Source organism: Diplodia seriata (assembly GCF_021436955.1).
Source record: "Diplodia seriata strain FDS-637 chromosome Unknown scaffold_3, whole genome shotgun sequence".
In the NCBI taxonomy this organism is placed as follows: domain Eukaryota; kingdom Fungi; phylum Ascomycota; class Dothideomycetes; order Botryosphaeriales; family Botryosphaeriaceae; genus Diplodia; species Diplodia seriata.
This window is the reverse complement of record NW_027117310.1, coordinates 368,086-382,241: the sequence shown is the minus strand read 5'-3', so window position 1 is coordinate 382,241 and position 14,156 is coordinate 368,086. Positions and strand designations below refer to the sequence as shown.

Here is a 14,156-nt window from a genome sequence, read left to right as displayed (position 1 = left end):
CCTCGACCCCCCTCATCGCCGCCGCCACGTGCCACGGCACCGCCCCGCCCCTCGTGCCCCTCATCCCCTTCAACCTTGCCAGCAACCCCAAGCCCCTATACGTGATCAAAAACTCGCGCAGCACCGTGTCGTACGTCGTCCGCGCCTGGTTGGCCGCGAACGGGCTGGCACCGCCGCCGCTCATCACCACGCCGCCTCCCGGCAGCCCGGACGCCATGCCCCCGGCCCCGGCCCCGGCTATGCTTCCCCCCGGCGACGGGAGCGCGCTGTTGATCGCGCTGCTGCTGGCTGCGCTGCCCGAGTTGCCCGAGTTGCTCGCCGTGTTGCCGCCGGTGCCTGAGGCGGCAGTGCCGCTGCTGCCGCCGTTGCTGCTGCTCGCGCTGTTGGGGTTGTTGTTGGCGGCGCCGCCGGCTGCGGCGGCGGCGGCTTCGAGGTGCTGAAGCGGGATGCTGATGTTGGGGTTGTGCGGGGTGGGAGAGACGTGGTGTTGATGCTGAGCAGCCGCCGCAGCCGCGGCCGCAGCCGCAGCGGCGGCGGCCTGGGCGGCGGCGGCGGCGGTGCGCTGGGGCTGGTGGCCGCCGGGCGTGCTGCCGATCCAGAGGAGGTTGACGCCGACGGCGACGGGGCCGCGGGGCGGGGGCTCGGGATGGTCCGTCCGGCTGCCGCCGCCGTTGTCCGAGGTCGTCACGGTGTTGCCGTCGGCGCCGCGCTTGACCAGGTAGCCGCTCGCGAGCGCGGGCCGGAACTCGGTCGTCGAGTTGGAGTTGTGCAGCCGGTGCTGGAGGATCACGCCCCACGACTCGTCCGTCACGTCGACGAGGCGGGCGTCCGGGTCGCTAGCCGGGTCCGCCGTCGGCGGGGCCGCGCTGCTGGTGTTGGCGTAGTCGGACGGGGTTGCGGCGGGCGTGAAGCCGCCGTGGGCGTCGGGGGAGACGCCGGGCTGTGGCGTGCTGCCTCCGGGGGTTGAGACGCCTGCGGCCGTGCTCGGATTCTGGTTCGCTGCTGCTGCTGACGCGAGGGTTGGCAGACTCGATGTTATGGAGAATGGCGGGTTGGGCTCGACCGAGATCAACGCTGTGCCAATCACAAGCGGACACGGGCTTGTTACGAGTGCTTGCCATGCTGGACGAAAATTAGCCGTTTGCTTGGTGGAGTGCAGCTGTGCGTCTTACCGTCTTGCTCGTCGCGCTCCATCACACCAGCCCTTGCTATGCAGAGCCTCCACGTCACCCTCCGAGCCGACATGATCTCCAATGATGTCTGGTGGATTTCACGCGCAACCTCAACAAAAGACCGGTTGTTCAGACAGTATGAAGCTGTAGCCTGGTGCTTCCCGGGGTTGTCTGTCCAAGCCACCGTAAGCCAGGAGCCATCCACACTGACCGCATAGCCCACGTGAATGTAGGAGTTTTCGTGAAGTAGGTCCGATGGAGGCTCGGCCGTCACCCTGAATGGAATCGACTTTGGGAGAGTCTCCTCAAGCTGGATAGAAGGCGCTGAGTAGATGCTGAGCGCAGTGTGGTCAACGCTGGGCTCCTTCGGAGGACATCTATCATAGACCTCACGGGCGAGTCTCGCGAGAAGGCCCGGTTCGAGGACTATAGGTGCCTCAAAAGACGCTATGCACTTGACAGGAACCAGCTGGAGAACCAACTCGGGTCTCGAATCATCCACTACTCTGCTAGAGGGTGAGGGAAGGTACGCTTGAAACAAGGCCCAAAAGGCGGAGCAGAGCTGCCAGAGGTTGTGTGGATCGGAGAAAGGATTGACGAGATAGACAACAATGGCGTCAGGTTGAGAGGAGTCTTCAGGCTTCGTGACCTTCTTGAAGTTTATTCTCGACAGATGTCTCCCCAGCGACGAGCAAGTGTCGCGGATAGACTGAAGGCAACCTTGAGTCGTGGGTTTCCAGTGATCGCCATCGTGAGTGTTGATCGGAGCAGGCACCAGACCACCGTTGGACAGATGCTCGATATCAGGGCCACGGACGTGCGTACCGAATTTGCTGCTTTCGTAGGCCATGCTGATGTTGTCGAGAAAGCTTGTGATGGGTTCGCTAAGTTGGTCACTGGATGGATGTACGCAGTAAGCCATGACATTCTTAGGGCCACTTGTGGGCGAAAGACCGAGGGATTCCCAAAAAGACAGGGCCGGGGGAAGTACGTCCCATGTATCTTCGCCTCGTCGCAGACGGACGTGGGGCGTCGAAATGGGGAAGAACATGTTTGCGTGAGGATCCGCCGTAGTGGTTCGCCGTTGCGCGGATTTTTGTTGGGCTTGTTTCGCAGCAGCAGACTCGGGCATGACATCTTGAATGGAAGCGTATTTAAGCATGTCACACTCGCTGGTCTGTTGAAAGAGATCCTTGACAGCATTGTGGATCGTTTGAATCGGTGCAAGTTTGCGGAGTGCGCCGGTTTGGCTTCTTGAGCAGGTCTGATTCGATTCCCCATCTCCTGAAATCAAGTCCAGGGTGCTGTGAATTATCTGGTCTGCAAGCATTTGAGTAATGTTGATGATCTCTTTCAGATTGAGCGCGGGTGCATCCGCAACAGCCTCTGAACGGCCGTCTGAGGAGGGCGTCGAAGCAGCCGAAGCGAGTGAAAATGATCCCCTGCGCGACCTGGCATCCGCCCCATAGCGCCGTCTGACCTTGATAATCGGTGGCGGCAGGCTAGCCAGGGACCAGTCGGAAGGAGTCGGTTCAAGGGATGAGAGTGTCGGCAGCTCGGACATGAAACTATCAGCATCACCCAAGAGCATATCTTGACTACCTGAGTCAAGCTGCAAAGTACCGGGCGTACCAACCACTGGAGTCCCGGCGGCCGAAGAACCCAGTTTCCTATGGGATGGCACCAGTAAGCCCGAGTCTTGGAGCATCGTCGAGCCCGTGTCTTCATCGTAAGAGCCTGTGCTGACAGATATATCGCTGCAACTGTCGCTGTCTTCGGACAGGCCATCCTTCATGTACGAGTCGTCGCTTGCGCGCTTCGGAACAACAATGCTTCGGATGAGGTCCGACGTTCGTTCCAAAGTGGCCGAGTGTGCCGAAGAGGTCGGGCGTGAAAGCTGTCCAGGCTTTGGATCCCGATCCTTCCCAGAAAAGAAGAATTGGCCACCAGCGGCATACTTCGAATCGGCGAGTTGCATCCTTTGACTGAAGCCCACAGTGTCAAACATTGCGCCACCCTCGGCTTTCGCTTTGGCAAAATCTTGGATTTCTGTTTCCGCCTCGCCGACGTGCGGGGATCCGAACAGCTTCTGGTTTATGCGTGCTGGACTGAGTGGAGGGCTGGGTTCCCGAACGATCACAGCCTCCTCTGCAGCCTCGCTCTTGGCTTCGTTCGTCTCGAATTCTTGCTGGGGCGGTGTATCTTCGGCTTTGGGTTGTTCATCGATTTCAGCCATTTGGACGTCGATTTCAGGTGCAGCAGGGGTGGTAGCAATCTCTGATTTGAGTGTTGGGGGTTCGACTTCGGTCTGCTCCGCATTTGCCACTTGGACCATCGGCGATACGCCCTCGAACCGGGTGTTTTCAGGGCTACTGCTCTGCTTTTGCTCTTCAAATGTTGCTGGCTGAGATACGTCCATGAGATCTCCGAACCCACCGTCTCCATCGTCAAAGAAATTGAAGTCGGCTTCCGTGACATCGTTTGCACCAAACATTTCTTCATCCATGTCCTCGAAAAGGTCGTCATTATCGTCAGCTTCAGCCCCACCACCAGTTGGCGTGTCTTCTGTCCTCGTCTGGTCAATGTGCTCCCCGGGTGTGGCGTCGGCGGCTCCCGCGTGTTCCTGCTGCGTGAAGTTATCGCCGCCGGCGCTTGTTTGCCCCGCGTGACTCTGGGAATCTTGAGTCGTTGGGCCCATGATGATACCGTCCATGGTCGTATGTCCACTGGCACCAGGAGGTAAAACCGCATCTGGCGGTGTGGGGTATACTCCACTGACAGCCTGCAAATCCCCGTATGCGGAGCCTCGGGAGTAGAGGGGAGATGAAGGATATGTCATGGTAGGCTCTGCGGCTGGCTGCGGGTTATCTTCCTGTGCTTGGCGTGCTTTTTTACGCGCTTCGATGGCCTTTTCCCTCTCTGGTTTGCCCAAAAACCAGTTGTACGCTTGCCACAAGGGGTCCGCAAATCCGCTTCTCCCCGGTCCTTGCCACCACGCCACCCCAGGGTCCTGGTCGTCCTGGTGCCCAGCCGGATGGAGCTCTTCGGGAGATTCCAGCTCCCCATCGCCTCCTCCGGCGCTGTAGAAGAAGCACAGAGCGGCGGGCCAAAGACACTCGCGGCAAAGAGAAGTAGAGGGATCATTCAAGTCTTTTGGTGCCTGCTGACTAGGCTGAAGTTGAATCCGCACCCATTTACCTTCCTCGTTCATGTCCGGCAGGACAAGTCCCTTCATACGAAGCCACCGTAATGTATCTGCTTTCCATTGCTGGACTGCCCTCGACCGTCTGGTTGTCCCTGAGCCGTGGCGCTCACTACCGACAGCAGACGTCTCATGGCCAACGTATCTGGCTATAATGCCACACGGAGCAATCCGAACAAGCTCACCCAGGAAGTCGTCATGTACATCGTACAGGGAGAGGATTTTCTCGAGTTGGTAGACATTGTTGGTGGCTGAGACGGAAGTAGAAATCACCAAGGTTCCGGCCGTTGACAAATGGGCGTCCAAGGTGGTGAGGAGACAGCTAAGTCCTCCAAGAATAGTCGAATCGTCATCATCGTCGTCAGCTGTGTCGGCTGGGTTCGTAGCTCTGGAATAGGAAACAAAAGTACGATAGTTCAGGGGTATCATATGATGGAAGCGAGACAGGTTATAGGAAATGGAACCAATGACAGCGGACATGAAAGATTCGTAGACAGAAAGCGCATCATGCTGGCGAGATGCATCGGCGGGGTTGGCGGATGCTTGGCCGGCGTGCTGGGTTCCTTGAAAGGCGCGGGCATTGGCGGCTTGGAGTGCGCGGGCATTGCTGGCAGCAGAAGCATGCTGGAGCCCTGACTGAGAAGCTGGGAAGCGGCCCGTGAATCTCGCCAGGTCGGCGGCTTTCAGGTCTCCTTCGGACTGAGCTGTCAAAGCAGTTAGCGGCTAGGTCACAGGACGGGCGGCGAGGCATGGACTTACTGGCCAACTGGAGGCCGTTCAGCTGTTGACTCTGCAGAGAGCCATGGTCCAGTGCTGGGGGATTGGAGCCCGGCTCAAAAAGCCACAGCAGTTGCTTGAGTCTATCGACGTAGACCAGGCGTCGTGCCTCGCGCAAACGGGCCTCGACACAGCGCAAGCCGTCGAGCTCGGCGGCCTTGGCATTGGGGGAGTCGACAGCGGAAGTGGCCGAGAAGGTGCGGAATGAAACGACGCCATAGCCATTCTGGCCGGGGTCAGCATGGAGGGTGTCAAACGGGACATGTGGCAGCAATGCATACGACGGCAGACACACTGGTGCTGCTGTTTTTGATGGACTCCATCGGGCCGGTGCGGCTCGGCTAGGGGACGTCGAAGGGGAATAGAGTTTCAGGATGCACGCAGCCCACGGCGAGCCTGGCCTTCATCAACGTCGGGCGAGGACTGGGACGGGGCGTCGATCATGCGGCGGCACGTGAGGAGCCCCGGTGGCCGCGTGCAGTCGGGCGAGAGGACAGAAGGCGCGAGGAAGGTCGGGGAGCGGCGCGGGTCGTAATGGGCATTGTTGTCCGTGATGGGGGCGCAGAGCTAGGTCGGGCGCGGCCGGTCGGCGGGATAGTCGGGACCGCGAGACGAGTCAGACTCGGGATGGAGAGGAGAGCGGGAGAGATGCGGTTGCGGCCAGGGTCTCTAGTCTCGGTGTTCCACTCAGCCCTACCCAACTTAGCCGCCTATCGCCGCCGCCGCCGAGACTTTTTTCTGCCGCGCGCAACTACACCAGCTCACCACCCGCGCCATGAAGGTCACCAACCACTCCGACGTGCCCGTCTACACCGTCTCGGGCTCCGACACCGCCCGCCCGCTGCCCGACTGGCTCGCCCGCAAGCGCAAGCGCAGCTTGAAGCAGGACGCCGACTATGCCCACCGCATCGAGCTGCTGCAGGACTTCGAATTCGAGGAAGCCAGCCAGTGCGTGCGCGTCAGCGAGGATGGCGACTGGCTCATGAGCACCGGCACCTACAAGCCGCAGATCCACACCCACTACCTGCCGCACCTGTCGCTGTCCTACGCCCGCCACACCAACACCATCAACCAGACCTTCCTGCTGCTCTCCGAAGACTACACCAAATCCCTGCACTTGCAGACCGATCGCTTCCTCGAGTTCCACAACCCTGGCGGCCTCCACTACACCACCCGCATCCCGCGTTATGGCCGCGATCTCAAGTACGACCGCCGCTCCACCGAGGCCCTCGTCCCCGCCGTCGGCGTCAACGAGGATGGCATGGGCGAGGTCTTCCGTCTGAACCTGGAGCTGGGACGTTTCATGAAGGCCTTTGAGGTTGACGTCGGTGGCGACGACTACACAAGCATGGGTGGCGGCGCGCTGCAGGGTGGCATCAATACTGGAAGTGTCAATGTTGCCGCCGTTGCCGAGGAGTCGCATAACCTCCTGGGCTTTGGCACCTCACTAGGCACCGTCGAGTTCTGGGATCCCAGATCGCGGAGCCGCGTTGGCATACTCTCGCTTCCGCCGGGCGCATCTTACGGGGACGAAAAGGTTGGTATCACCGCCCTCGAATTTGACCGCAGTGGCCTCTCGCTTGCTTCCGGCACTTCCAACGGCCTGGTTCATCTGTACGATCTGCGTTCTCCCGTGCCTCTCTTGAAGAAAGACCAGGGCTTTGGCCTGCCGATCCAGGATATCGTCTTTTTGCAATCGAAAACCCGGTCCGCGCAGCAAACATCGGAACCGAAGATCCTTACGTCGGACAAGCGCATCATCAAGATCTGGGATCAAAGAGATGGTAAGCCCTGGACACACGTGGAGCCAGCTGTAGACATGCACCACGTCGAGTGGGTCAAGGACAGCGGCATGCTCCTCACCGCCAACGAAGGCAAGCAGCAGCACGCCTTCTTCATCCCCCAGCTCGGGCCAGCACCGAAGTGGAGCGCCTTCCTGGACAACGTCGTCGAAGAAATGGCCGAGGATCCAGACGACCCCAATGCCTTCGGCGGCCACAAGGTCGGCGAGGTCTACGACAACTACAAGTTCCTGACCATGAAGGAACTGGAGCAGCTCAACATGGCGCACCTGGTGGGCACGACGAGCCTGCTGCGGCCGTACATGCACGGCTACTTCGTCGCGCAGAAGCTGTACGAGGAGGCGCGTCTCATCAGCCAACCGGAGCTGTGGCAAGAACAGCGCGCCAAGAGCATCCAGGAGCGCATCAACAAGGAGCGCGAGAGTCGCATCCGCGGCAACAAGAAGGTCCAGGTCAAGGTCAACCGCCGGCTCGCCGAGAAGATGCTGGAGCGCGAGGAGAAGAACGAGCGCCGCAAGGCGCGCCGCGTGCTGGAGCGCGGCGGCGACGACGACAACGCCGTGCAGGCGCCGTCGAAGCCCGTCGACGAGGACGAGGACGAGGACGAGGTCGCCGTCTCCAACAACAAACCCGCCGGCGCCCGCCTGCTCACCGATCCCCGTTTCTCCAAGCTCTTCCAGGACGAGGACTTCGAGGTCGACGAGGGCAGCCGCGAGTTCCAGTCCATCAACCCGAGCACGAACCCCGCGAGGAAGCCGCAAGGCCTCACCGCGGTCGAGCAAGAGGCTCTCGACGAGCGCCGCCGCCACGGCGCATCTTCCGACGACGACAGCAGCGAAGACGACGACGACAGCGACGGCGGCGCCGCCGCCAACAAGCGACGCACCACCGCCGCGCCGCCTCCTCCGCAGGAGAAGGAGAAGGGCACCGGCCGCATCTCGTCGTCCAGCTACAAGAAGTCCGGCCACCGGCCCATGCCGCAGATGGTCGTGTCGTCGTCGAACAAGAAGCCGTCGTCGCACGCCAACCGCGACAGGTCGTTCGGCTCTCGCGCGGCGCATATCAAGGACGGCGGCAATGGCGGCGGCAAGCGCAGAGAGGGCAAGTTCGGTGCGGGCGCCGCCGCCGTCGTCGGCGACAAGGAGATCTCGTTTGCGCCCAAGGGCAGGGAGAAGCCGCAGCCCCGCAGGCAGCAGGTCGATGAGGGTGAGGGCGGGAGGAGTAGGAAGAGGATGGATAGGAGAAGCGCGAGTGGGAACACTTTTAGGAAGATGTAGATGTAGATGGTGGAGTGGGGCTTTTGTATGTATGGGTGGGTATGCATATGGCGGGCGTTTTTTGTTTTGTGTGTTCGTGGGGCTTTACTGGGTGGCTCCTTTTCTTTTACACGGATTTTGTTTGTTGTTGTTGGTGGGAAGATCAAAAAAGTTTTTTATATACCCGGGTAATGAATCTTGTGGTTGGTCGAGATTGTTGTGTCTTCGTTGCTCGTTGGTGATTTGTGTTACACCAGTTGTTCTCAGCCAAGTGTGGCTGTAGACTTTGTGGGAAGATGTCGTGGGCATCCTCGCTTTGTCATTGTTTGAGAAAAATATGCTCCTTCTTTTTCCTTCTTCAGTCAACGACCATCGACGCAGCCGCGAACGCACTCGTTATGCCTTTGTCGGCCAACACCATTCAGCCTTGAAATTGATATTGGGGGCTTGATCTCTTCAAACTTGCGCGCGCCGTAGCTGGAGCACGCGTCTTTTGCTGCTACGAATGCCCTGCATCTCTACAAGCGGTCGGAATCTCGCCGAAGAGGCTGTGTCTAGGCGTGATGATGAAGTTTCCTGGCTGGGTACATTTTCAGATAGAGCCTTTGAACACTCAAAGTACCTTCAGTGGTGAGCATGAGCTCGAAGCAATTACCACAAGCTTGGGGGAGAAAACAGCTGAAGTCAAGAAAAGAAGGTCGGGCGCGATAATCGTCTGCATGTGCCCGTTAGCTGAGTCGCCGGAGGCGTTGGTTGGGAGATGGGTGGTACTGCGGCGTAGTTGGCGATGGGGATGGCGACAGGGAGGTAAGGGAGCCAAACACCGTGTGGGAGCGCGTCCAGTCGAGTTGTCCCCAATCGTGGAGCTTGTCGAATGTATCGTCAGCCACGGCTCGATCCTTGGCGGGACAAAGGGTAGACCTTCGTGGTCAACTTGTTCCCGTCCCGACTTCAGGGGAATTGCCATCTCCTGGTCGGCGGTGATCTTCGCAAACCCCGGCTTCTCCTTCCATACCCTGGGATATCTTTCGATGATGGTGGCTAGGGCCTTGCTGACGCCCTTTTGTCCGTACACCGTCACTCCATTGGGCAGTCGTTCCTCGAGGTCGGGATCGATACTATTAGTAACGATTGCCGCGGCGCCGTGGTGTTCCGGATTCAGTTCCTCAGCACGGAATACGTCACAATCGGAGACTTTTCCCAAGGGGCGTGCCTTCGGTATGACGATCGGCTCGTCAGTTTTGTTTTGCATCCGCGGGGGCTGAGAGTCTGCGGAAGTTGGTGGGGAGGGCGATAGGGTTGGGGAGGGAGGTGGAGAGGGGGAGGTGGTTTGGAAGTGGACTGTAATGTCGTGAGGCACCGATTTATAACGGCGGCAACTTCTTTGTGGGCTTCGTCCCGGAAAGTCTATGGAGTGCTCTTCGATTGGAGTTCAGATGGTGTAGGCATATCTTGAGCTTTGTCTTCTGGGAAGTTTCACTGCATCAAACCCCAGGTTCCACCGTTGTCCACCAATGGTACTTCGGCACAGGCCAATGCCACAAATCGTTCCCTCCCCTCGCAATCATGATACAGACCAGCCGAGCCTGCGCGCGCTCCAACCGTGGCAATCGGTTTATCAAATGCGATCGGTTTGTATACTGGGAGAGCACTCCGAGGGATGACAAGTTTGAAACAAGATTTCAAAGTGATATCATTTGTGAGGATTTCTTAATACAAAGGATAGAAAGAGTGACAAACAGACTTGAAGTATCAGGTACTATACGATCAAGACTTTCTAGTAGAAAAAAACACATAGAATAGTAGGAAGCTGACACCAACTTGAGCCCCAGTGCAACAAACTCATGTATCACGATTCGCAATCGCAGCAGGTTTGAGACAGCAAGCAGATCCTAAGTGACAGAAGATCTAAGCCCTCGAAGCTTTCCGGGGTTGACACTTTTTCTATAGGCAGTTGAATCCAAGATCCGGACGTAAATGTGCGCATTTAAAACTTACGTTTACGTCTAGATCTTGGATTAAACTACCCATCCCATGTATAGTGGAACATCTACAAGACAGAAGTTCATCACCCGCTGTGGTACGAGCCATCCAGACTCACCTGAAATTTCCCTTGACCTCCGTCCATAAGAAGAGCAGCGCAACATCTCCCTTACGACTTCTCCCAAGCACCCACAGCGGGTGGCAAAAGAACTAAGTCCACCCGCATCTGTCTCATAGAGATATTTATAATCACATAGGCAGGTGAATTTAAGACCCGGACGTAGATGTGAGTTTGAAGTGCGCACATTTACACCCAGATCTTGTATTCGACTGCCCGTGTAGAAAGAGAGCTTTGAGGACCCAATCTCCTGTCACTTGCTGTGTACCCGTACGACTCGGAATCTCTTTTCTCAACTCCCCCACTCCTTCGTCGTCTACCTTCCTCGCCACTCGGCTTCGTAGCTACCTACCTCTTTCGGTGAACGGCCACGTCCTTGGTCCCGAGAAAGCGCCAGCACGGAGGAAAGCCAACAAACAGCACGCCAGCACGTCCGTCCCTCACCTCTTCACCTTCGTCTTCCTCTCGGCCGTCGGCCGAGGCGGCGGTGGCCAGCGATAGTCAGTCGGGGAAAAGGCGCCGGCAGCCGGCGTTTGGGGGAACGGCAGCCCAACGCAAACGCTAACGCAGGAACGCAAAACCTTCGGTGAAGCCTGAAAAGAGGGTCGCGGCGGCGGTCGACTCGGCAGGTGGAGATACGTGGAGGGGGGGAAGAAAGAAGAGCGGTCGGGTAGTGTGGCAGCCATCAGCCATCCACCATCAGTCGAAACGAACGCCTCGCTTGTGATCTCGCCCGAACCCTAAAAAAAAAAGAGGAAAAAAAAAGAGGGAAAGAGGTTCCAGAAAGCGCCGCCGGTGTGTCTCGTCTCCACACCAACAAGTTGGCGGTCAAGCAAAGGCGAGCGAGACGCTCAATCTTCAGGAGGCTCTGTGCCCCCCTCTCTCTTCGCTCTCCTCATCCCCACCAAAAAGAAGCCTCTTTTTCCCCACCCGTTCCTGGCCCGTCCGCAGAGCCGCGCGAGCGCGCGCAAACACCCCCACCCACCCATCCCAAAGACACCGCCTTCTTTCCTGTCACGTCTGTGTGTTCGAGGCCCGCCGGGAACAACGCCCAAAAAAACGCACAGAACACCCACGCACATACCCCCTCCTTCTTCCTTCGCCGCCTCGCCGCTCGGGGCATGATGAGAAGCCACCCACCCCAACCCACACGAAACGAACGCTCAGGTAACGCTCAGGTACCGATGCGGCACGTCGTCGAGAGTCGCCACGATGATCTGATGGGAGGTGACGTGATAGCACGTACCGCCCGCCGCGCAGAGAAAGGGAGGTCTGACCGTATCGTCAGCCCTCTCAAATCCGCACGGGCGACATTCGCCACCCGAGCAGGAGGTGTGGGTTCAGGAGAACATCCAGGCACCGCCCGTCAGTGCGTTGCTCTCCCTTATCCCCCGGCCAGCCCACCGGTGTCGCGACGCACGCACGAAGCTTGTAGTTTATGCGGCGTCGAAGCCGTTTGTGCTCCGACCACCTCGTCCCCCCCCACTAGCCAACACATCTCTTGCTCTGTTCTTTCCGAACCTCGCGCGGTGCGAAAAGGGGTTCGTACGTAGAGAAACGCGCGCTCGCTTTCGCTGGTATGTGCGTTGTGTGGGGGAAAGCAAAGACGACGAGAGTGGGAAAAAAAAAGGAAAAAGGGTTCGCAGGGGAAGACGAGCGTGAAAGATGCTAGATGGGCCGCGGCCGGCCGGACACACTGCGCGTTGTGGAGATGGGAGCAAAAACTTGGACGGAAGAGGAAAGGCCAAGCAAAGAGACTACTGTGGTCACAAATGTTCGATGGCGTTGGAGCGGCTAAAGGAAAAAGAAGACGCATGTATGTACATACAATGCTAATTGAGTAAGGAGAGAGGGTTAGGGAAGATGCAACTGAGTAGCTTCACTGGTAAGGCATCCAGGCATCAAGGTACTAAGGCAACAAGGCGGCGAAAGCGATGAGGCAACAAGGCATCAACGAGGAGCGGAAACGTGAGACCGCGGCCACCGGCCGCGGCAAGCAGGCGCGGGCGTTGCGGTCCTTTTCCGACGCGTACAAAAGCCGGCGCCGGTCTTCGGCGCGTCGGAGCGTCGGCGGCGGGGGGGAAGTGCCGGAGGGAAGACGGGGTGGGAATTGAACATCGAAAGTGGGGGTGGGCGCGGGATTGTGTTCAACTAAACTAATTTACACGCGCACACACAAGCGGCAACACGGCTGATGGAGCTAACTAGCGGCCTCTCAAAGAAAACAACCTATGCGATGGCCGGCGGAAGATTGCAGCCTCCGCCGGAAGCTTTCTTTGCCATGATTTCTTCCACTTGGCGGGAAGCGATGCCATTGGCCGGGCGCCGAGGCGAGGCAGGCAGGTAGCCGCAACGGAGGATCTCCCATTGACTAACGCATCAGGCAAGAACCCGAGCAACGGGGAAACCACTCGCGTGCCCAGCATTATTACCTGCTCAAGTAATGCCAACGCCGACCGCCAGCCTTCCCCTTGCGAATCGCGGCGAACGCAATTGGCCGCTGCAAACGGCAAGCATCAACGTCGTCGTCGTAGTCGGCGTCGTCGTCTTGCCGTCGATCGAGTCAGAGCCCCCCATCCGCGCGAGGCAGGATGTACGGCGACGTGGTGATAGCCCGGTGGTTGGTGCAGCCAGGCCAGTCCCCACTGGCCCCCCATGCTTGCTTCTCCCACGCGCTGCAGGCGCGGAGAAGTGCAGCAACCACACCGCGCCGCACACGCCCGCACGTCGTGTGCGCAATCTGAACAGAGACAGACTGCTTATGGCCGCGGACCTGACGTCCGCTTCAGCAAATCCTTTTCTCCACCATGACGTAAGGGTTTGCCCCGGCGCGTCGCGCGCACGGCAGGCGAGGCGAGCAGGTGGTCGGGTAGGGCCCTCTTTGGGGGCCGGAAGCTGCGCTGTGGTGCATCGCGATGGTGCAAAGCAAACGACGATGCGTGCGCGCGGATTCGCCGCCGCCGCAAGGCGCGCTGAGCCGCCCGGTCGGTCTCCACGCCGTGCGCGGTTCCGACTCTTGGCGGAGTTTGGGGTTACTTGCGGGAGAAGCCCATATTTTTTTCAGTGGGAACCCGGGGCGAATTCGGGGAAGCTATTTGATGGGGATGCCGTCTGCCGTGTGGGATGGAATGGATGGGGGCGGGCAGGCAGCCGGCAGGCAGGCAAGGCAAGCTAGCCGGTGCGCGAGGCGGGCGCTTCCAGAACGGCCATGATACGTCGCGATGCGCGCGCCGAGCCCGCGGTCATCATCTCCAGCGACCTAAGTGGCAGGGTCGATGATGCACACATGGCACAAGGATTTGTGACGATGTGAGGCTGGCAGACGTCAGACATGATGGTCACACAGCATTTCAGCCTCCTTGGCAGCGCTCGAGCGTTTCGTGCGGTTGCCACGGCCGCTTGGCGTTTGGATTGCTGAAGCGTCCTCACCTCGCTGTGCTACTGTTCGGAGCTGAAACACCAGGTACTACGGGCTCTGGGAAGAACAGGAATAAAATTGGAGAGTTGCCTCAGACAAAGTTGAGATTGCTATAGTAAGGCAGGTATTGCGCCCTCCATCGGGAATGCCGACCGGTTTCAGCCGCAGCGCATCCAGCCTCTTCCCAGCAGCCCGCGGTTGTTGCCCTGCCGTCCCTGTCTCAACGTGAAGGAGCATGTACACGGTAGTAGCGCCGCATCGGCAGCCATGCTCAACCGTGGCTATAGCAGGCCGGCCAAGCCCGCCGACCGACGGGCCGGTAAGCAATCATCAGTCCAGGAAGAATTTTGCAAGCGTGCAGAAGTGATAGGGTTCACCGTTGTCTCATTCCCTGTAGCCGGCGCAAAGGCCGCCAGCCCGTTGGAAAC

At 59.0% G+C, this 14,156-nt stretch overlaps 2 protein-coding genes across 2 annotated transcripts; one reads left to right on the top strand and one right to left on the bottom strand.

Annotated features, from left to right (window-relative positions):
* Positions 1-1,104: 1,104 nt before the first annotated feature.
* Positions 1,105-5,474, bottom strand: SLS55_002857 (uncharacterized protein; the record flags this gene model as incomplete). Its single annotated transcript, XM_066774337.1, has 3 exons — positions 1,105-5,078; positions 5,134-5,377; positions 5,433-5,474. 3 exons carry the CDS (start codon positions 5,472-5,474, stop codon positions 1,105-1,107), a joined length of 4,260 nt encoding a protein of 1,419 aa, XP_066634456.1.
* A 452-nt stretch (positions 5,475-5,926) lies between these two features.
* Positions 5,927-8,230, top strand: ENP2 (Small ribosomal subunit biogenesis; the record flags this gene model as incomplete). The annotated part of the gene is made up of 1 exon (XM_066774336.1): positions 5,927-8,230. One exon carries the CDS (start codon positions 5,927-5,929, stop codon positions 8,228-8,230), a length of 2,304 nt encoding a protein of 767 aa, XP_066634455.1.
* Positions 8,231-14,156: the final 5,926 nt, after the last annotated feature.